This window comes from Agelaius tricolor, unplaced genomic scaffold (assembly GCF_023055355.1).
Source record: "Agelaius tricolor isolate 1412-34295 unplaced genomic scaffold, bAgeTri1.0.p SCAF_13, whole genome shotgun sequence".
Taxonomy (NCBI): Eukaryota; Metazoa; Chordata; class Aves; order Passeriformes; family Icteridae; genus Agelaius; species Agelaius tricolor.
In genome coordinates, this window is record NW_027269273.1 from 19255372 (window position 1) to 19279699 (window position 24328).

General features: G+C 44.3%; 1 protein-coding gene across 3 annotated transcripts in view; it reads right to left on the reverse strand.

The window, feature by feature from the left end:
* The window catches only part of ARHGAP22 (Rho GTPase activating protein 22), a 121419-nt gene that overhangs the window by 9398 nt on the left and 87693 nt on the right, over positions 1–24328 (reverse strand). For 2 of the 3 annotated variants that reach the window (XM_071439051.1, XM_071439052.1), the window contains exons 5-9: positions 13648–13855; positions 9863–9995; positions 5309–5382; positions 4225–4346; positions 1094–1997 (exon numbers count right to left, since the gene is read on the reverse strand). In XM_071439051.1, the coding sequence (XP_071295152.1) occupies positions 1094–1997; positions 4225–4346; positions 5309–5382; positions 9863–9995; positions 13648–13855 (1441 nt within the window). Of the gene's footprint in view, positions 1–1093; positions 1998–4224; positions 4347–5308; positions 5383–9862; positions 9996–13647; positions 13856–19421; positions 19604–24328 lie in introns of those variants that run through there. The other variant, XM_071439053.1, reaches the window with a different exon arrangement.

A 24328-nucleotide genomic window follows, 5' to 3' on the forward strand; every position in this document is an offset into this window, starting at 1 on the left:
ATACCTCAATTTCCAATCTGAGTTTTAATAATTGAAGGAGTATAACAGTAACACCTTAAAACTAAAAAACCCTAAACCCTGAGAACTCAACTCTTTGTAAGAAATGGGACTACAGCCCTTCTTCAGTGCAGAGTACTGGTGCTTCAGAGCAGCATGTATTACAATATGGTGTGCAATTTTGCACATGGCTGTATATTAAAATATATCTAATTCCTTTAAGCACCAATATTTCGTGTGCCTATTTCCCCTGAATGCTTTCCTAAAAGTCTTTCTATTATCACATACACTCATAAAACCTAACATACTCACACAAATTAATGACTCCCTTGTTGTTAATACTTCCTACAGCCCCAGCCCTACACACAGCTCTCCTGAAAGCTGAAATAAATTTTTCTGAGCTCAGATGGAAAGTACAGCACCAGCAGTTGTGCAAGGAAACACCAGGTGGCAAATGACATGGTTCATGCTGCTCCTCCAAGCTAGGCTGCCCCGTCAGCCAAGGACCACTCTTCTACATCAGATACCAAAAGTGAGATTTCTAGAAGTTCAACACAAAAAGGCTGCTGAAAACATTATATCTTAGATAGAGTCCCAAAACTACCACCCCAAAAAAAAACCTGTGGAAAATAATCAAGAGCAGTTTCCTCAATAATGCTGGTGTTGGGAAAAGAACAAGAAGCCCTCAGTTTCAGACTGGTCTGGTGCAAGTATCCACACCTGCAGAGATTATGCTTGTTGAGGCCTGACCATCCTGGGTCCCAATTCCTCCCTACAAGATGTTTGCTTTGCTATTTCTCTGACACTGAGAGCAGACTTTGGCATTACCTGTGCAACTCTCATTTACAGTGAACACACAGAATATGAAGCATTGGATTTCCCTGTGTCCCCTTTGTTTTCTTCTTGATGCTCTCTCAAATCAGAGAAAGAAAAGTTGGATTCAGAGAGTAGCAAGGAAAATGTAGAAACAAATCTGCTGTCACCCAACCCCAAACTTCAGGGCTGAGACCTGGTACCCTTGGCAGCCCACACCCATGTTCAGACAGGGGAAAATGTTGACAGATTACTTCCTTTTGCCCCCTGCAAATGACATTACCTTTTGATACTAGTCTCATATTCAGTCCTCTGTTTGCTCAGCTCTGTCTTTAGCTCCACCACCAAGCTCTGTAAGGCCCTGGAGCACTGGACAGAGTCTCGGGAAGCTGCAGCCAGGTCACTCTGTTCACTGCTGCTGCTGCTGCAGGCTTCAAACCTGTCCATGCTGTTCTCCAGATCTGCAGTCTTGCCCTCGCTCTGGGACAGCGAGCCCTGAGTTACCCACTCTGTTTTTAGGGAGCTCAAAGCAGAAGAGTCACTGGCCCGGCAGGCTGGGCAGCTGCTCACCGAGTCCATCACGGAGATCTCACAGGATGATGTGGACCAGGTGGTGCTGGCCATGCTGTGTGTGCTGAGGGACAGGCTGGATGAGGGGACATTGTCGTAAGTGGAGAGTCTCTGGGAGGAACACGAGTCTTTCACTCGTTCCCCAGAGGCTGTCCGGCGATGGCCTCGCAGGGAGTACAGGCCGTTCATCAACCAGTTCCCGCTGGAGGAGAGGTTGGGGATATCTAAGGATGAGCTGCCCAGCTTTGGGCTCACAGACCGTGCTCCCTGCTGACGGAAGGAATATTTCCACGGAGGCAGCGTCTGCACTCTTTTACTGGGGCTCGTGGCAGGCTGGGCCGATTTGCAACTCTGCTCTGGAGGAGTAATTTTCACTGCAGGTCCTGGAGTGGCCTCCAGAGCCACAGCATTGCCAGAAGGCAAATCAGTGGGGCTGGCAGCGCTGTTCTGTGACCTGCTGTCCTCCCCGTCCTCCTCGGAGATCCACTCGACAGTGCTGCGCTGGCGCATTGGTTTGATCTCCAGCTGGCTCCCTGGCACATCCGCCTGAGGAACAGCAAAGATCCGCCCCTGCTCACTGATCAGCACTGTCATCAGGTGCTGAACCAGAGACGTGCCTGTGGATGGAAAACGAAGGCAAGCAGGTGAGGAGACATGAAAGACCTCTGCGACTCACCCCAGCCTGTTTGCATGACTAGGCTGCACCCAGTCTCTTGGTCTGAGCAGGCCCAGAACTATTCTTATTGAAAAACTACAAATTTAAGCTCAGGCTGTACTCAGTGTCTAGAGAAACTTGCAGGAAGTATGACATCTGCATTATATATGCACTTGCAGGGGGTGTACAGCAAGTACTGAAAGTGCTCGCAGTTATTTAAATCCACAGAAATGTGAGGCCACTGTCTTCCAGAACTGGAGCAGACCATTATGAACTAATAGAGAACACCACTTACCAAACCTAATATAAATCACTTCCTATAAAAGAGGAAAACCTTTAGAAGGGTGAGTAAGCAATTCTATTTTTAAGTATTGCCTGAAAGAGAATAAGGCAAACATGCTCAGGGTTCAAGGGAAGAGCTTGATTTTATTGATGAGTTTTTGACCTAATAGTAAGATGTATATAGCTCACCTACTGCTTCTATTTTGTGTCTGTGAATGCAGGAAGAGAACTAAATGTCTTGAAGATAAGGGCATTCCTAACTATTTAGCTGTCAAACTTCAGGTATTTCTATTTGAAATGCATGGGTTAAATTTGAAGAGAGACACAATTAGAGTGCTTTTTGTTAAGATCTCATTATCAGTTTATTTAGGAGACTCAGACTACCCTGAAGCTAAAAAAAAAAAAAAAAAAAAGAGTCTTTCCACTTCTCTGTTACTTTTATCTAACCAACCTCAACTAAATTCTCAACTAAAAAATAAACATCCTGCTATAATTATTAAGTCTAAAAATCCAGCCTACATATCCCAATTTTTTTACGGTTCAGACCTGTGACAATACAGAATTCCGGGTCAGATCACTGTAGTGTGATACCATGATGAGGAGAGACCCCAGCACCTGCACATGTGCACCTACACACAGTACAGGCACCTGTGCCATCGGATGAGCTGCAGAATGCAATGCCTGAGCTGATCTGAGCCAGACTCGTTCCCTGTGCCAGCTGAGCAGGGCGCAGCTGCTGCCAGGGCTGTGAGAGCCGTACCAGCGCTGGCCCCGTGGCCACTAGGGGAAGTCCCAGCATCGCACACAGGCTGCTCACAGCTGTCCCCACATTCACCGGTGAACAACGAGCACTGCTCCCGCACTCCCTGCTCCTCCCCGATATTTGCACCTTCTGCACAGCCAGGGAAAGGTATCAAATGTACCCTTAATAATATGGCCCACATCTCTGTGGTAGGCTTCGAGTCCCTGAAGTACTATAACATGTCAGGTCATGCTCTGAAGTTGTCCTGCTGCCTTACAGTGAGTTGCCGTCGTGGGAGACACATCTGCACATGACCTGTGAAGAGCTAAAGGCACTGCTGCTGCTAAGGCATGACAACACCGACCTTCTGTGAAGGATTTGCATCACACAAAATACCATGTCAGCTGTCCTCTACAGCTAGGGAGCAGAACCAGAGCCAAGTTCAGGTATCTTGGGCACAGCATCTCCATCTGTGCCTAATTAATTAATCAATTCTTTTTGCAGGCTTGCCAAAATCCTACAAAACTTTAGGCAAAAACCTTGCTAAAACTTGCACTACGGTAGTCGTGTTTCAGTGGAACCTGGGAGAAGACTTGTATCCCAGACCTAATGTCAGCCTGCTTGATTTGTATGGAAGCAAATAATTTTAAAGCTTCAGATTTTTTTACATCCAAAATTAACTGATTTTCAACTCTTTTATTTTTGATTCTGTGAAGTTTTGATCCATATAGTCTCCTTAGAAGACAACGCTTCTAAGACACCTCTAGTTGTAGCCACTGTGGCACAGCCAGAACTACAGCCCTCTGCTCATGGCCTGGATGCTCTCTACAGGGAGCACTGAAATGCACCAATACTAAATTACTGCAGTTTGGTACTTAAGCACAGTCCTTCTGAAAAAACAGCTGAGCTTTCATTTTAGCAATAGGCTCAGAAAGAGTTTCAGGGGTGTGGAGGCATCTCCTCATGGTGGAGAGGAGAGACACTCCCAGTCCAGTGGTGAGTAGGATAAGATGCCAACTGGAACACCCCTCACAGGCCCTGATGAAAGGGATGGCTTGACTTGTTCTGACTGTGCAGGAAACTGATACAGCTACCAAGGAATGTATGCCTTTCACTTGCAGCTCCAAAATACAGCTGCTGTGCCATCCCCCAGAACAGCACCTACCTTCCATCATGGTCACTGGATCCTCCATTTTGGGCCGCAGAATGTTTGGTCCAAATACTGTAGCCAGGTTCTGGACACTCATTTTGTTAATGCTGGAATGAGCCTGAACTTCATCAAGGAACCTTGAAAAAAACCCCAGAAAAATAAAAGGAAGAGGGAATTCATAAGTCACTTCTCAGACTAAAAGCATTGAGTTTTGTCCTGTTTTCATACAACCCTGACACCTGAAATGATTTGAGGAACTACTGTAGCTTAGATATTCAGTGTAACCCCAGATCTCTCCCAGTGTATGAACCAGAGAAAAGAGGATGTTTTCTGCCAGAAGTACCCACCTAGCAGTGACCCAGCCTACTACTGGGCCTGAAAGGATAGATTTTTGCATTTTTATGGAAATTCTCAATTTACATGGGTTGACTTTGGCACATTTCCATTTACAGATATACCAGAAGTAGTAAGTCATCTCCTTGTCCAAGAACTACCAGCCTGTGGAAAGAACTTAGTGGCTTGGCTTGAATCTAACAAAATACAGATCACAGAACCATAGAATGGTTGGAGTTGGAAGTAGTCTTCAAAAATCATCTCCTTCCAAACCCCAGATAAAGAGGCAGCCCAAAAACTGGGAAAGTCAGCAGAGATGAGAGGAGGCAAGGCTGTGGGGTCCCTGGGAATCCAAGAGGAAGCCACTACTAATCCCACTTCCAAACCAGAGCAAATGCCAGACTGGCTATTCTGACTGCAGCCGCTACTCAGCTTGTGTCATAATCTTCCAAGTGTGCAGTATCTGGAATAAGTGTCTACCTTTAGTGATCTGTAGGTGCTTCTGAAATAAACAATATAATGTATTAGTATCATTCATGCCTGCTGCCAAGGCTGCAGGTGGCAGCAATTTGCTTGGCTGATCCTCTTGGATAAACCAAGAGCTTCCTTCAGGCAGGCTGCATTCACCTCCACATTTTTAAAGGAGTTGTAACTTACACTTAAGTGGTAGTTTTTGAATATTCATACTTTCAGAGTATATTATTTGCATATAAGACAGCCTCACAAAACTTAGAGACTTTTCCAAGTGTTAATTAATTTCACTTACTTGCATATGTATTTGAGGAGGTTGTAGTTGGCTTGGGGCAAATTCTTCACCTGTTTAACCAGTTCCTGGGTACCCTGAGGGACAGGAAAAACAAGAAGCAGAGCTATTAATGTAAACAAAGTAGACGTGACCTTCCTTTAGGACTACAAAGTCCTCGTTCCACAGCCAAATGCTGAAAACAGAGGATAACACAAAGGCTTTCCTTTAGAAGAGGTGGCATCCAGTGTGTTGTGCCTTACCAAAACCCCAATGTCCAGAACTCTATTCAGTTCTCAGTGGAAATCCTCCTGTGAACTTTAATGGTTGAGAGAGAACTCTTCATTTAGTGAGGCCTGCCGGCCTTTAAAGCCTGCCTGGCACTGGTACCAGCAGATGTGCCTTTGCCTTTCTGAAACTCAGAGGCACTGAGTGCAGTATAAATACATTGCAGTAATGCTCAGTTGAGCAGAGGAAAGTTTTTTCTTGAAAAAGCTAAATGAGTCCAATTTAGCTGCCTCCTAATTAATGACATACTTCCATTTGCAGTCATTCTGACCTGGGACATACTTCCTCACAAAATTTCTGTCTTTACATTCTTTACATTAAAATGTAAGATGACACATCAGTTGAAGGAATGACTTAAACCCCTGAAGCTACTTAAATCATCTAATGAAAACCTCTGACTCAGGAGGTTATTGTCCTGCCACAATCCCAAGTATCATTTGCTTGTTCCTCAATGCTGCTGTTGCCCTGGAGATTTGCTTATTTTTGGACACAATGAAACCTTTTGTGGAAAAACAGATACCAAAGCACATTTAAGGAAGAGTGATAGCTGCGAACTTATGATGGAGAAATTCCAGAAGGAAATGGTTCCAAAAAAGTGCAGCTGAACAATTATTTCAAACTCCCCTTGAATTTTTAAGTACTGTTAGGAAGGGAATTCTGTTGGCCAAACTCTTGCAATGTATTCCTGATTTCTCTGGTCCAGACAAGTCAGAAGGATCCATAGAGCAGCGCCTAGTCCTGCCTTCATCCTTATTACCTTAAATATACAGGTACTTTTTTATTCTGTACATCCCAGCACAAAAAAAATAATTCTCTAATAAAAACCTGAAACTTAAAATTCTTAAAAGCAGTAACCACTTTATAATTCCTTAGCTTAAACACTATGCTTGTTTAATGGTGACAGCAATGGAGACACCATTAAAAGTCCAGTCTCTTCTGAAAATCTCAATCCTCTTTTCTCAACTTCTAAAAATTTTTCAGCCAAAGATAGCTGCTACTGATGTGAAAGTTAAGGTCAGTTGTTAAGGTCAATCAACTTTCAAGTGGCAAGTTTGAACCAGAATTAGGTGAGCTAACAGGCCTAATTCCTCTTGAATTTTGCTCTGTAACCCAATTTATTTCAAATAGGGAAATCAGGATGGTATTTGGCACTGTATTTCAAGTGCTCTGAATTAAAATGCCATTGGCTCTACTGGATGTAAGAGAAAACTTTGAAACAGAAACTTAGGCAGCTGTGAACAGCAGGAAACATAACCTAAAGGTAAAAGATGCTACCTGAAAGAAAAAATTATTCTAAGAATTTACAATCAATGCTTTGTCACAAGGAATCTCAGGCACGGGATTACACAGAGAGTATCTTTATATTCATCAAAGTACAAACACCTGACAGGTAAGAAAAGCTCTCTCTCCCTACTGCAGCATGTATCAGCTCTGCCAGATTGGTCCTTTCCAAGGCCTGACCAACAGAAGGCAGAGGCTTAGCCTAGGAACACCACAGTGACAGCACAGTGGAAAACACAAACTTGAAACTCCTGTAGAGACAAACAGCACTGGTCACTGCCAATGTCTGCAGCCCAGCAAGCAATGCAAGCACTGTACTGTTATTTATCGTGGGATTTTGCAGGAATAACTCTTACCTCCTTGAAAATGCTGCTTTCCAATGAATGATCCCAAACCCAAGGATTTTGAAATGCGTGTAACAGATCAGCACCAATTCAGAGCTTCTAATTTGGCTGGAAAACTAGCAACACTTTAAATGTTCATAAAAATTCAGATGCCTCTTTAAAAAAAACTTGAATACCTGTGTTCAATCCACTGAAGTGTTGTTTGCATCTCTAGTGTACAGGTAGCTGGGAAGGCTACAATGCCACCATGTAAAGGCAGCTCAGACTCAAATGAGTTTTTAGGCTTTTGAAGATCCCTCTTGCTCTTAATTTTCAAACCCTCCTCCCAATCAGTTTGGATCAGAATCAAATCTTTTCTAATGCTGCAATCTTGCTGAAATACCTGGAGACCTCAGCACCACCCAAGGCCTGTTACAGCCCTGTTTGCATTCAAACACCAGAGATCAGCTGGGTGCAGAATGAAGATGAAAAGCAATTTGAATAAAAAACTTAGGGCAGTACTGGAGCTAGGCTAATAATCACCACAAAAAACTCCTGTCCATAGTCCCAGTGTAGCAGCATGAGGTCCCACAAATTCATCTGAAAGGCTACTTTGCTGTAGGCAATTCTGGTTTTTTGGGTGTGAGGTGAGGATGGCCATACAATACAAAAATTATACTAAGAGTCCAAAAGTCTCACTCAAAACTTTCAAGTGAAAAATTAAAAGAAAGCAGTACTTCAAATTAAACCAGTACAACTACACGTTGTTTCAAAATACCTTTACAAAACAAAATGTTTGATTTTTAAATTCCCTGCTTACCATGACGTGTTAAAAATCATGGTTTCACTGAAACCACGTGTGTGAGCAGGGGGATTTTCCACGTGGGAGGCGAGTCAGGCCCCATAGGCTAGGCATGACTTTGTGCTGCATTCTGTTCCACGTGCTACTGTGCACGTACAGCCTCTCCACCCCTGCTGTGTGCACTCCACCTTCCTTTCTGAAAAGGTAAACAGCCCACGTTGAGGTTCCAGGTTTCCCTGACAATACCAAAATTGCTTATGTTTACAACAGCACCTTAACAAAACAACTCTGTGCTATGAGCAGTGCTGTGCTTTCTAAGTGCTCATTTTGGCTACCTAGTGCTCCCCATTGCCTTTCTAATCTAAAGAGAATTCTGCCCTACAAGTCATTTGAGTCTGACCTTGCTCACGCAGATGTTGCTTCCCAAACTGCTGCAGCCTGTGCAGACAAAATCGGGCAAACAACATAGCTAATAAGCTGAGCAGTGATGTACAATTATGTTTGCCCAATTTGGCAGTGTCTCTACTCTTGTGCAATAGTGCTTAATGGATGCAAAACTTCCCAGTCTGCACATCTTACAACCAAAATCAAACCAGCTCCACTGCCTTTGAAATGCTGCAGTTTCTTGTGAAATAACCGCTGTGGGGTCTGTAACACAGCACCCTGCAGAGATGCCTGAGTTCACTAAGGTCAAGGCAGAAAATGAGCAAGTTTTGGAGAGAGTAGACACACACCTCTACCTACTAAAATACAGCACTAGTGCACTGGCACCCTGATGTGGCTGTGTCCAGAATGCAAGTACATATCCACGTGTGGTAACATGCTGTGTCATGCATAGAAATTTGCTTTCTCACAGTTGACCAGAGGTTGCATTATTTATTTGCCTTTTAACCATAAAAAACTTATATTGCCACATATGATCCATTTGATGCATGCAAACAAGCATGTTCCTGTGGGCATCATAAAGGGCAATCTCCACAGAGCCTTCTGCTACTTGAACTGAAAGTGAACCCTAGACTCACAGTGAGCAACAGTTTTTACAAATTCTGCCAGAGACAAAGACAAGACCACACAGAGAAAAGGGACAGAACTGGGGACCACAACTTACAAGCCCTCGGGCCTTGGCTTCTTTAGCAAAGAAAAGACACAAGTAACAGCCTCTTTAAGTTTCTGTCCTAGAAGGTGGCACCCACATCAGACCACATCTAATGTGCCTTTGCAATCTGCAAAGGGCTAAGGGAGCACCACAATATGGATGAAAAAGATCAATCAAACACATTGCAAATGATCCTACTCCATGACTGCCACAGACTTGGTAGCTTTTGTCAGCCCTTTCCCATGCCTGGAAACCAAAGACAAGAGCATTGTAAGAAGGTTCTGGCAAAGTATTCATAGCATTATTTCCCCCTAGTTCTAGGATAATATCATAGCCTGCCTTCCCATAATGACTTTCCTCTAAGAAATACAAAGACCATTGCACTGATCAATGTCTCATCCACTAAAATCTTTGGGAAGGAGAGCATAGTGTTCTGATATATAAAATGGAAAACACAGACAAAGGGAGTGACTCCATACAGCTTATTAGTGAGTGAACAGCAAAGGTGAGAAAGGAACCCAGATTTCCTCCTACCTTGCATCTCTTGCCAATTATGCTACACAAGAGCTTTGCTCTGAAGAAAGATGCACCAGGCTACTGGACTGACTTTTTTTTTTAGGTAGCAGCCTGTGATAACAGCACCTCATTCACAGCTCCAGGAAAATTCAGGGAAAGGTTCCCAGGGACTTCATTAATTTAAATCAAGTTTGAAGAGATGAGGAAAAAAACTGTACTACATTGATTCTTGGGAACATCCTCTGAGGAGGCAGATTAGAAGGATCACTGACCTCTCCCTCATCTTTTGAGAGTAGCTGTCCACAAGAAAGAAAGTCTTCGTATTTGGCAAAGGGGATGACAGGCTCTGGCAGCTCTCGAAGGTAAAGCTTCAGGAGGGACGCCACAGTGTGAACATCTGTGTTGCTGCAACAGAGAAGAGGGAAGGAAATTTAGAAACCCACACTACCCCAAAGCTTGATGCCTTTTTTTGGGGGTGCATCAAGGGCCCTCTTAGGGACAAAGTAGGCACATGGAAGGAAGCTCTTCCTAGTCATTGGTAGTAGGCAGGAAGGTCTGCCTGGGAACAAGGGAAATCTCCATTCTGTCAGGACAGAAATGCACCTCAGGTAACACAGGCAGTGGAAGGGATATGCCTGTCCATGATACTGCTTAAGGTAGGGTGACGCTGTGGTTCCTCTGCTAGTGTGGACCAGGAATGTGAGGAATAGTGCAGGCAAGTGCACAGTGATCACACAGCACTGACAACAGATGCATCCCTGCTCTGTGAAACATAACTGCTGAGTCTCTCATTGATCCTTCCTATGCTCTCCCCAGCCAGCACACATGTACAGCTCATGGGCTGGGCTCCCATGTGCCCTGCTCAATCATTCAGTAAAAAGGGCAGAAGCTGTATTTCCTCCAGGTCCTCTATTGCCTTTTGGTATGGCTGCCTGGCTTGTGGTATCTGGAACCATCCTAGCCCATCTGTTATGATAGGATATCAGCTTTTATTTCCTCTCCTAGTCCAGGAACTTCTTTTTCCTCTTTTTTCTCCTTCACTTTGAAATTGGGGTTGAGGTGTCAGATCCCATGATGAACCCTTTCCAGCTACCCAGCTTCTGGATATGGGGATATCTCTCCCTCATTCCAATTTTCCTGTGGTACAACACTGTTAATCATTGCAGATGACCTCCTCAAAGGTTTTGACTGTTGGAAGTCTAAACAGATTCTGTCACCAGCTCCACCATTACCCTGACTGTCTTTAAAGAATTCTGAGAAAAACATATCAGTGAGCACTGGGCAAGAGAGCTTCAAATCCTTTCTTCTCTCCAAAAGCTGAATCTCTTCTATTTAGTATGTTTCTTTTTTGGAACACACACCTAAAAGAAAACTGGGAAAACTACAACAGGAAACTGTCAGCAGATACTACATACTCCTCATCTTGCTCATGCTATTCCTATTAAAGAGCTCCATCATATTTAAGAATATCAGAGTTTTACACAGTGGTTTTCTTCAGCTGATTAAAGTGTTTTACAAATGAGATCAATACCCTTATTTTTTTTTTTTCCTTTAGTGTGAAGTTTCAGGCATGGATGGTGGATCTGACTATCCCTGAGAAGCAGAGCCCAGAACAGAGCTTCAGGGCCACTGTCTGCAGTAACTGTTTCATCCATGATGCCATATGAAATGCAGCCAGACTTTCAGTCAACATGAAAGTGCAACAGCAACAGACTGCTCTAGGTGCTTCCAAAACAGCAACACCTGGACTTTCATAAGAACATTGGAAAAGAAAGCCTTTTAAAAATAAATATTTTAATTGTCAGTCATTGCAGAGGTTTGATCCATCATGGAGCAGGCAGGCCATAAGCCTGGGATATCACTGTAGTTACAAAAGATGTCTAAAAGCACTGACTGCTGCTGGGAAATAAGAAAGGATATTCCTTTCACTGCACCTGATTTGGAAAGAAGCATAAGGATTTCACACTTCTGCTGCTGAGGTATCCCAGGCCATACAGAAATAAGCTGTAGTTACACATTGAGAAAATGATGGTTGCTAGGAGGGGAAGCATTTCATTTAGCCAGAGTGGCACTCCCTCTCCCTTCCTGCTCTCTGTGACTACAGGTGTGTGAGACAGACTGTATGGGGAATGGTGGAAAGAGCAAAAGACAACAACTGGGACACCCTCAATTTTCCACTACTCGGGTACTCCAGGCTTGCTTCCTTCGATTGTGCACTGAACCCTTCGTTGCTGCATTACACACTGACACACACAAGGCAGACATTCCTTCTTGGAGGTCCTTGGTGCCTCTCCAAAAGGGGAGACTTAGCCCTGATCTGTTTAGCCAGTGCAAATACCTGTGGAAATAAAAGTGCTTTCTGCACCTGAGCTGGGGTAAGGCACTGCAAGAGGTTTCTGTGGATGCCCCATCCCTGGAAGTGTTCAAAGCCAGGTTGAAAGGGCTCTGAGCAACCTGATCTAGTGGAAGGTATCCCTGCCCATGGCAAGGGGCTTGAAGGAGATGAGCTTTAAGGTCCCTTCCAATCCAAACTATTGTACAATTGTATTTTGCTTTAAAAATGCTCTGTGGAGGCTTGGTTTATCTACATAACAAAGTTAGATAAGGCTAAATAAAACTTGAAATTGAAACTTTCACTCCTAATTAATTCCTTCTGTAGATACTCCTGTTCCACAGTGTAAGCACTGAATTAAGATAATTCTAATTCTGAACTAGAACACCCAGACATTCAATTAAAAACACAAAGGTTTTGTTCAAGAAAAAATTAACTGAGAAAATTTGATGATTTCAAACTTATTTTTTCATGAAAATATTTCTAAATGTTTGACACTTCCATTTAGGGAGCAAATGCTGTTTGTGGTTAGGAATCAAAGAAAGGAGGATGGGTGGTCTGGGAAGCTGAGGGAAGGGAAGAATTAAAAGAATGTTTCAAATAAACTCTGAAGATATACTTCCCAAGATGAGACCAAACACTGTTTCTGCCCACGCAGGAGACAGTGCTGGCTCTTCCTGCAGTGGTAGGCAGGGAAGGGAAGGGATTGGCAAGGTTGAGACTGGCTGCAGGTCCAGGGGAAGCAACCCCCGAAGGTTAATGTGTTGGTAATACGCCAGATGCCGCTGGCATCACCTGGAAAGTCTGGGCTAGTGAGGATCAGCAAGAAATGATGCCAGGCCTCCAAGACAAGATCCCAGATCTGATCTCATTTATGGACCTGTGATAGAGATCAGACCAGATCTACACAACACCCTTGGATCCAAATATCCCTGAAGTTCAAGGTCTCTGTTAGGGTCAAGCCCCATTTCGCAAAGGGCTATTGAGCTTTGCACAATGCTGACCTTCACTCCAGGCAGGATGCACTTCTGACAGAGTGCATGAAATGTTAGTTACAGGGTAAGGACAGCTATTGGCTGGAAGGCCTTGACAGCATTCATCTTTCTCATCATCTGACTGCCTGAGGGCCAATGTAGAGACAGCACAGCTGAGAGCTGCCCTTCCCTTGCTGCCCTTGGATGGAGCACGCAGAGACAGGGCTGGCACTCCTCCCATGGGAACCAATATTAAGCTGAGCATCTAAAAAACAGCTGCTGGCATAAAGGCCAGGTAAAACATGTCAGATGGTGGTGACTATTCTGAAACCTTGTGACAAAGGAAGAGTCAAGATATTGCTCCAGGCAGATCTGCTGGGAGAATGCAACATCTGAAAGCAGTACATCACCTAGTTCAGCTCTGTCACACCCATTTCTCTGATGGGATCCCACCAGCCTCTCAGTTTGCTGCACCCAAATCTAGCAATGCTTTTCATTCAACATGTGCTTAAGCTGAAACACTGGAGGAGCCCCACACAGACCAATGAGCTCTGCTCCACCACTGAGCTGAATAAAGGCCTCCACACCCACCACCAGGTGGGAGAAAGCTTCATCAGCGCTTTCAACAGAGAGGATGATGGTGTGGAAAGAACATGAGAACATGCAAGCCAGGATTGCCACTGCATGGACATTACTGGCAGGTTTTACATGTCACACATACACCAGCCTGAATTTGGTGATGTCAACTCACCTGTCAAAAAGGGGTTTCTCTCCACAGTCAAAAGAGTCCTGCAGATCTTTGACGAGGTTGGCCTGTCCGGGCATGCGGAAGAGCCCCTCCTCGGTGAGGCCTCGCTCCCGGATGAAGTCCACGCACTGCTCCACCAGCAGCGGGGCCAGGCGCTGCCCATAGCGCCGCTCGTACTGCACCGTGTCCTCCAGGCGCTGCCCGAAGATCCCTGCCACAGAGAGAGAGACACCCGTGGGTCAGCTCAACCCTGCCTGAGCTCCTGCTTGGGGGATCCCTGCCACCAGAGAGAGAAACACCTGTGGGTCAGCTCAACCCTGCCTGAGCTCCTGCTTGGGGGATCCCTGCCACCAGAGAGAGAGAGAGACACCCGCGGGTCAGCTCAACCCTGCCTGAGCTCCTGCTTGGGGCACACAGGGAGGGAAGCTCTCACATGGAGGGGGCAGCCTGTTGAAGGTCCAGTTTCTAACAGACTCTGAAGAATAAAGCTATTTTTAAAAACAAAAATTACATGATGTATATTTTTTTTTTTCTGCTTGACAGTGCTTCAAACTGCTCTCTGCCCTAAGCTGGTTTGTATCTCATACACAAGGAAGGTAGGCTTAAGGTTATGTTTATGGTTTTCCACAGCTGTGCTGGATTTAGATTAAGTATTTATACTTTCATTGCAGCTCCCATCCCAAGAAGACCAAAACAAAGGCTACATTGACTTTATGGGGCACATGTCCTTGCTGCATGCACCCACTGCTTAGGCTGTCCCACAGCTGCCCTCCATTAGTTTGCAGCTGGCCAGCCCAACAGGCAGCAATCCAACTAGGGACTGCTAATACAGCAGAGTACAGCTGTCAGCATTAAAACTGGATATTGTGAGAATCTTCCACCATCCTGGCAGACTCTATTTCTTTTCCTTTCATTAAACTTGCTGAATGAAAATTTAAAATGAAAAAAAAAAAACCCAGTAAAAATCATCTTTGACTACAGATTGCCCTTCCTACTAAAAATTGTGTGCTGTACCTCTTGCATCTTGAAAATATCAGAAGCACCATATTCTGTAAAACCAGACTGGCCTAGGTTAATTCTTTAGTCAGATCTACTGTGGACACTTATCATTAAGCACTGTCTGTTTCTCTGGGGAGTATGGAGTTCCTGGCCAATACCAGCTGCTGAATGCCACTTTTCTGGCATCAATTTTTTCAGCAAGACAGAAGGGGCTCAGGCTTTGTAAGTCAGAGATCTTAGTTCAATCCCCACCACTAGGAGACTGCTCCATCTAAAAGGACTGCCATTGATTTGAGTTCTGAAACTCTAATTCTAGCACCCTACTATGTTTGGTGGAGTAAGAGAAGAGAGTATCCAAGTTAATAATGTTTTGGCAATAAGAATTCAGTAAATGAGGGAATCCCAGAATCTACTTCCAGAATTTCAGAATCTACTCAGAACTTCAGATTAAACCAGACCAGAGCAGGTAGGAAATTCTATTCAGGGATTTCTCAAAGCTCCAAGAAATTTTCTATAGATATCAAGGATCTTTAGATAATTCATTCAGCACTCAGTTAAACCTGCAGGTCTGGAAAAAAAAAAAGGCAGCATGCAATATTGGAGTCACACTGTTTCACGCTCCATAGCCAGAAGCTGTGTTTAGTACTTGCACATATGTGCTCATACCAGGCCAGGGAATCTGGTCGTTTCTAAAGGCTCCACTTACCTTCCCCCACTAGAGACCATGTCTTCCTCTTTTTTTTTTTTTAGTGCTACATTCATGAGAGGCTGGTAACTGCTGGTAGGACATTTCCTAACTATCCATCACTGTTCTTCATAGGAGACACCCTGTCAAACCATACCTGCTTTCTATAGTCAGTCCAAGCCTGCTGAATCCTCAGTAAAACAAACCTCTCATTATCAGGTTCAACTCACTGAATGAAAGCTGCAAGAAGAATCCTGAAGCCCAATTTTCTTTCCCTGCCTGTTTGTTATACATCAGAAGACAGAAACTTTCCTTACACCACAGCCTACACAATTGCATTACAGTATCAAAGCTGGAGGGCCATGAAAAGTCTCAAAGGAAATTCCCTCATCCTGGCAGGAGAGCATGCCCTGGAGCATGGGAGTGACTTATCTTTATCACTGTATGTGTTGGGTTTATTGGAGAGTAAAGGTTTTACTAGCTCTTATTTCTAATCTGAGTTTTCACTGAGTTGGGTGCCTCTGAAGTCAGTTTCTAGGAAAGAGAATCTCTTTCTGGTTTTGCACAGATTGCTTTATAATCCCATCATGTAATCCCTGCTGTTATGATGGGGCATATCTATTTCCTTAAAATGACACATGTTGTCCACTTTTCCAGATGCAAGACATATAAATTCAGGGAGGTTGGGACGTGGCACGTGTCAGGGCAATAGCAGCCCTCTTTTCTCAAATCCCAGCTTCCTGAATCTGTTTCCTAATGGGTCTGTCTAGAGAAAACTCTGGGAAGGAGGCAAATGCTCTGCATTCTCCAGGCATAAAGCACATGTACAATGTTCTTCTATAAGCTCATGTTCTGATGTTCTACACTTAGATCAAGGACAAAAGCATTGTCAGACACACACATAAGCAAGCACAGGCAGAACAAGCATATGCATAATCTCCACTGAAGAGAATCTACTTTTCCCCAGCCTTGACTGGTCTGTGATCAGCCACATCTCTAATGCATTTCAGGCAGCATCAGTCCTTGCCTTCACAGTCAACTTGGATCACAACAGCAAGAGCTTTCTGTAGGTGCAATCTACAGTGAGTGACTTCTGGAGACAAGAGAACTACAGTCAAATAGAGAGCACCAACACAGAGGTTAAGGAATGTGATGCTAAGAGATAGAAGGGTGATCTCCTTTGAGACTAAGATGGAGCAGCAGATGGACCCTTCACAAACACAGTCTCACCATCACTGTGGGTGTCTCCTGCACAGCCAGATGCTGGGGATCCCATCTTTCCTCCTCACACACTAAGGTCAGTAACACTTTTCTCCTTGATGAAAACAACAATCTTTGGAGGAAATAAAGGCATTGAAATATTCTTATACTGCAGTATTCTTCACCTCCCTTCAGACCATTACAAATAAGTAACAAGAAAAACCAGACATGAAACAAACATGACCGAGGAAGAAGATGATCTACCTATCACAGAATGAGGGAAAGGAGCTGGCACAAGCATGGGGGCTTTTTCTTTTGTGACAGTGTCTGCTGAAGGGCTGTGCTAGTGAGATCACACAGTCTGTATAGGTGATTTTTGGTGGGAAGAGGACTCACATCATTGCTGGGGTGAAAGACTTCTGGCAGCCCAGCTGTCTCTCAGCTGCCTCCCACCCAGGTTTGGCAGCCCCACTCCGACCCAGCTCCAGCTGCAGATCTATGCCTTTCATTCTCCCGTGAAACTGAACCCTAATTTTCCAGGGAAGCATTAGAAAGGACCACCGAACATTGCTGAGACAAAATAATTCACCCAAGATAAGTCTTTTGCTAACTGCGATTTTCCCTTTGTTACATTTTTCAGTTACACTGCAGCTCCATGCTTTTTCTTTCTCTCTGTCCCACTATTTTTTGCTGAGCCACAAGCAAGGGCCACCAGAGATGCTGCTCAGAAGGAGGACTGCACCCAGGCTGAGTCTTTTGGCAGTAAGAGCATTATGGTTGGTGTTAAGAGAGAAAAAGCACAAGAGTTGCAGTTAGTGGGACTGAAAAGTTGGCCTTGGAGAAATTGCTCATCTGTGCAGTGGCTGCAGAACTTGTCCATGGCTTAGAAAAGAAAAATAATATAAAGATACATAGAAAGAGCAACCTAAAAGCTATTTATGGAGTGGGGCTAGAAATGTTCTGTCAAAAGGAAGTCTGAGATGCTGACAGTTCTGGGCTGGCTATCTGGGCATCTTCTTGATGAAGTTTGGGAGAATTATCACTTGGACCCTCTCAGTCACACTGGCAACACACTTAGCAGGTACGCCTACTTCAGTCTCCCAGTGCCACACAGGGCAAACTGAGGAACTGGGGTTCTGTGGCTCTGTATCATTCCTCTCATTTCTGTCAGGTCTCAGAGCTTGTAAAAGTGATGTAGTTAAATGTGCCTGAAACTCCCAGTATATGACAGCATCTCCAGTTTGGACAGGGACTGCCCTGCCCTGCAAGGAGAAGCAATGTGGAGCCAGTCACACACAGCCTCACTGCCTGCTCCTCAAGGCACAGGCCTGTTTTTAATCACTGGGCCCTGCAGCTCAGACTGAACTTGGCAGCGCTTCACTCCATTTGATGATCCTGCTGGAAGACATTAAAGTATTTTTCTTCATTCTAAAGAAGGGGAGCCAGTGCCATCTAGTCACACTCCAGACAGTGTTAAGCTGGAAATAAAGTCAAAAGTTTACTAGCAACCTAAGGGTTAACTTTCCTTGTCATAACCTTATCTATAGCTAGGCCCTTTTGTTTGATTTCAAAGCAGAAAAAAACTCCAGCATGCCTCGAACCACATCCTTAATCTCAGAAAGATTCAAGAGATACTAAAAAAATGAGCTAGCAGAGCTACAGAATTTCTTTCCTCCACTCCAACAAGCTGCCTCTGTTCTTTAAAGATTTAGGTGACTCTTTGTGGAAAAAGCAAGCCAGGAATGATGTACTGACTAAGACACAGACAGGCTCTCTGTCCTGGCCTGAACAGCTCACCCACCAGCTCCAGGCATACAAAGCCTATACATTCAGCTATGCTGTCCAGACATGCAGTGGGCAGGAAAATATATGCTCTCTGCTACATTTTTCCTCATCATAGGCTCTGAGTTCAACCAAAATAAACTAAAGACAGAGATAAAGTCAGTTTTGGAGTAGATTTTCTTCATACAGAGGACTAAGGACTCCGCATCTGCTTAAAGTGTGAAAAGTCCAGGCACACCTACGTCAGCTCTATGTGCAGCTTATTCCACACACGTTAAAAGATGTGTGGGAAGATAATCAGGCTTACACCTGGGTGCTGCTCCACAACAGCACATACACCCGCGCACGCATGTGGTGCCTCACAGACAGGCAGTTTATGGATATAAAGATTGTGTACGTGCTCACCTGCACAGGTAAGTGCCTGCTTTTACCTTCCCACTTTCATTTTTAAGTTCCCGTTTATCTGTCCCTCTCACACTTGAAAGCACTGAGAAAAAATCACGGGCAGACATTCAGAAATGCATGTGTTTCCACAGCACAAAACACACACAAATCTTTAACTTGTTTCCTCTCCCCTAGCCCACCCAAGCACAGACTACGTGAATTACTGCAGCAGCAACAGAAAAAGGAGTTTCATGGTAGGAGCCATGTGTACTAAAAAAGATAGTCCTGAACAACTAAACAATTGAATGCAAGAATAGGGGGGAAAGAAAGGAGGCAAAAGACAACTAGGAATCGAGAAAAATTGACAACATAACTTGCCTAGAGTCACACAAATGAGTCTGTGGTACAACTTGGTGTCTTCTGACCCCGTTCCCAGAAAGAGCAGTCCGTATACTAGAAGGTGATTGCTCTCATCTACATACATCCATTTAAATATTCTGTAGATATGAAATAGAAACACCTCTCCCCAGGACTATCTTCACATGCTAGCTTGGAATCCAGTAGTATTTTTGGCCATAGACTGTGTCCTTCCCACTCCTTCCCTCTTTGTAAAGTCAGCTCCTATTTTAGATTCTTAGCCTCTGTCTAAGGCTACACTTAAATATCTGCTTTTCCTCTAGCAAAAGAAAACCATAACAAATCTAAACTCTGGAAAATCATCTCATACCTCTGGTTCTTGTGCAGCACTCCGCTACATGACAGGCGCTGAGCTTCAAGCAGAAACCAGGCAGTGTCAGACAGCAGGAGCGGCAGAGAAAGAAAGTCCTGACTTCAGGCATCAGACACATTCTGAGTCCCAGCACTGGCAGCTTTCCATTCACCCAGCGCTACAGAGCACAGAGCAGCCGATCTGCCCTGGGAGATAATCTCGGCAGCACATCTGGTCTTAGCTCCACAACTCGGCATTAATTATGACTTGTGCAGAAAGCATTTGAAACATCCAATGAGCTGCAGAGCTGCCCGGCTCGCTCCGCGCGGGGAAGGAGAGAGGAGAAAGACAGGCAGGTAGGGTCTTGCCCACCCTCGAAGCAGCCGCCAATGTAAACAGCAGCTAAGTATGGGTCACAAGTTTTAACAAAGGCATCCCCCATCGGCTCTGTAATATATTCATGCTCTAATTGCTTGTCAGATCTATTCCAGATAGCTGGAAAAGCTGAGCAACAGTTGCTGTCTGCATGCCACGCTTTGGATCCTTCCTGATACAGGCAATATTACTGTGCTGCAGGCAAACTGGTGCCCTGGTCTGGCCTCCCATCTGCTTTCAAAGAGACAGAAGCAGAAACCTGGTTTTGGAGGGGAACATTTCCCCACAGTAGCCTCAGCATGCTCTGAGAGTACCTCCACAGCTCTGGGACAGGCTGGAAAGTCTAACAAAGCTTAGGAAAAGCTACACTCCTTGACCTGTGCAGGTTTTTTGGTGCTTACTGCCTCTGCTTTAGCTCTTTACAAAGAAGTTGCCTGAACTAATAGCTCACTTGAATAACTGGTAGAGGAAGGGACTACAATCACTACATGTGAACCAATACCCAGGCACTGTGCTTGCAGGAAAACACTCACCCCTCCCAGCTCTTGCTCTCAGGGTAAGAAGCCTGTCATTAACAAAAACGCTTACCATGCAATGCCCTGTGCAGTTATACAAAGGTCAGGCCACCACTCCATTCACAAAATGCACTCATGTGACTGCAGATCTGCAGCAGTCACCACGCAAAACCCTTGCACCAGGCTTCTGAGCAATTTTATCACTATTAGCTAAGTTAGAGAAAACTTCTCCCTCTGCAGGTGAAAAAACAAACAAACAAACAAAAAAGCCCTCTCTGAAGCTGCTCATCTGCTTCAGTTGTTAAAAGGTCTGTGGTCACTATATAGAGCACATTCACCTGAACTTAGTGGCCCACCCCTTGCCCACTTCTGAAGAACACAGTGCTTCTCACCATAAGTAAAGGCAGTACTAGGATCAAAAGCATCAGTTCTTGAACATGGTGTGATTCTTAGAGCTGTCGTGTGCAGGGCCAGAAGCTGGGACTTTGATGATCCTAGTGAGTGCCTTCCAACTCAAATATTCTATGACTGGCAAGATAGTAAGGTATTCCCTAGCTATTTAAGGTATACCCTGAGTAGCATGGTTCTGCACAACTAGACACCAGAAGGCCAGTCAATACACCAGACACTATTTAAAGGACACTAAAGAATATTTAGAAAGTGATGGAAATCCTTAAACCCAAGGTACAAATGAGCTCCTCAGTATCCTTCACACTTTTATTATCCTCTCTTCTCCTGTGGTGAACACAGCAGGCTACAGGTTAGGGAGAGCCTGCCCACAATGCTAACTGGTGAGCACAACAAATCTGCTTTTAAATAGCTGAGATGCCACCAGAATTTCTGGCACTGTTTCCTGGAATAATGCCTCGAATTGTGCCACATCTGCTAATAACATTATGGAGCTTAGGACCCAGTGTTTGGGATGGAAGCACAGGAGATAGCAAATGCAGACTTTTGTTCTTCCATTCACTTCTCCACTGCTGTTTTCCATCTCCCAGAACACAGGAACAAGGAGGTATCCAATGAAATAGAAAGTCATGCTGTTTAACATGGATATTGTTATACCCGAAGTATAATTAATCTGTGAAATTCACAGCCTCTCTGTGGCCAAGGACACAGCATGACTGAAGCATGATCAGACTTCAGCAGTACTTACAATGCTGTGAGATGATGAAACTGATGCAAACTCTTCCCCAAAGAGCAAACACAGCTCTCCGGTGAGAAAAAAATCTGGAGCACATGCTCACTCACATAAGCATCAGAAGTGAAGCAGAAAATGGGAGCTGTTTCAGTGCTGTTCCCTGCACAAGGTAACTCTGCAGCTATAGGTGTCCTGAGACAGCAACACTGTGCTACACACTCCACAAGTAGCACCTGTCTTCTTACATGAAGCTCTCAAACCTTTTAAAAACATGGGGTTAAAATTCATGACTTAGACTACAGAATATTATAAGACTGCAATGAAAATCACTATATATATATACACACACACATAATTTTTCTTCTGTGTTTTGAATTTACACATCACACTTGGATCCTGCTTTCTCTGTTAACCACATTTGTCAAAATTGAAATCCAAGGTTCACACATAATCACTGGACTGCAGGGGCTGCAGGATCCAGAAGTATACTTGATACTGCAATTGTAGCAATATAATCCAAAACATTTGCCACATTGCATATATCATGAAAACTTCCACCTGGAGATCTCCCTATACACATATGCCAAGGAGAGAATGGGTAATGGAGACTGAACTCCCTCTTCCCACACTGGTATGAAGTTTTTTAACTGCAGAAAAGTTTAGCAGCTCTCATTTTCTATGAAACAGCTTAGGTTTATAAAATTGTTCAGACATTACATCTCCCATGAACTTGCTGCTGGGGAGCTGGAGGTGTTCTTTCCCAGTGTCATTGCAGGGAGAGAGCCCCAGCCCTGCTCCTCTGAGCTAGCACTGCTGCAGTTATTCTGTTGCAGGTACCAGAACAGAAGAAAGCATCCCACCTTTACACATCACTACAAGCCTCGAGACTGGCTGGGAAGCTCACTACAGCTCACACAACCTCTGAAAATCCAGGTATGTTTCGGGCTTGGCATCTAACTCAGGTGAAATTCAATCTTGGGTCTGGTTGCAACAGACAGGAGTGGTGAACCTGCATGAACTCGGAGGATTTCTCCTCATCTCTGACTGTGAGCAAACTTCTTGGCTTGCACAGCTCTAGAAAGTGCCCATGGGGTGTGTGTATTTTTAGATGCTGGATTAGAGGATTAGCTAATATACAGGTACACTCAAGCAGATCTGAGGGAACTCAAATCTAGGAAATTGCTCTATTTGTACATAAAGGGCCTAGTATCAAAGTTAGAGCCATAGCTGAAGTTCCCTATTTTACAAGAAGGTTGAACCTTGTAAAGACTCATTTTTCAACCCAGGTAAACCTGGGCACTTGAACATCTTTTATCTGCTGAAAGCTGGCAGTGAACTGGTTAGAGGTGATAGTCATAGAGCTGAACCCAGCAGGAAAAGCTTCAGCACTAATATCTTCTGTACAGAAATTTTCCCATTTCCTCCCTCTTCAAGCACTTTGGTCAGATCCTTCCCTAACCAAAATTATGTCCCCACACCCCTCACCAGCTCTGTGCTGGGGTCTCAACCCTTACTGGGGAAATTAAATCTTTTGAGGGTAAACAGGCTTCTGTTTACTGACTGATAAAACAGTTCACTCTGGGTTAAAGATTTGCAAATAGCTATGCTCACCTTTCTACCACAGTAGATTCTTCTTAACCTGTGTGATGTGCCTTCCCATCTCTCTAAAATATGCCAGGAAAGGAACTGACTAAGCAGCACTATAAATTACCCAGTGATGGGCTGACCAGTTTATGCTCCAAACTGAGATTGTAACTGTGCTCACAGAGAAAAGATGATAAACAGACCTAAACATCACTTAACCACAGCATTCTGAACCCAGAGCCAACCCCCTGTGTTTATTGCTCTATTTCTCTCTAAAGAAAGGCAAGAGCATTTAGAGAACAAAACAGCAAGAGCAGCAACAAATGCCTTTTATCAAGCAGTGATCTGGACCAATGTGCCCTGGACAACTTCTTTCTCCCCACATCCTAAGATCATGTATTACAGAATTTTTTACTTGTTGACTCTTCCATATGTCTCTCTATGTTTAAAAGACAGCTTCTATATGATTGTCTGAAGCTATGTCTGTAGAAAGCACTCGGTCAGCAGGTCACCATTTTCAAGTGGTGCTGCTTGTTGATGCCCCCACTGATGATGCACAGAAAAGTTTTACAAAACTTCTGGGTGTTAGCAAGTAAAAAATAGTTATCACATAGTGTAATTGTTGCTATCGGTGTCTTATCTCAGTAGAGATGGATCCCAGCTGTGGTTTAAATGAAAGGATCATGGAGTCTGAAACCTCTAGTATGGAATAAAATTACTCACCTGGATTTCTGGCCATCCTGGAACCTGGCAGGGACCGAGATCCACATTTACAGCCAACATTTAGCACATTAGGCACTTTTATCCATTCAGAAAGCCAGACATGGCTTTCTTATGTCCTGAAGCTTTTCCATATCCCAAGCCTCCCCATATCCCAGGGTTGATAACCTAAGCACAGTCATTCATTGAGATGCAGACAGGATGAACACCAAACACATGGATGTTTATCCAAATCAAACTTCATCAGAAATACCTCAGCCAGTCTCTAACCTTCAATAAGCTCTGATATAGCACTCCAAGAACATCCATTCCTGCTCTGGGATGACCAAGCACAGGCTCCACTCAGAGCCCAGCCCAGCCTGGGCACCAGCACTGACCATCACTGAGAGTCTTGGGCCAGCAGCTTTAGAGGTGAAACACATGCAAGGAGCAGGGGAGCAGGATCTGACTTCTAAAGGTAAGGTCTTGACATGCTTTAGTTTTGATTCTATTTTAGACTCTTCCATCAAATATTTACACACTATACACCATCCTTGATAAGAACCACTCTGACGCTTCTCTTCTTCAGGCTAAACAATCCAAGCCTCCTC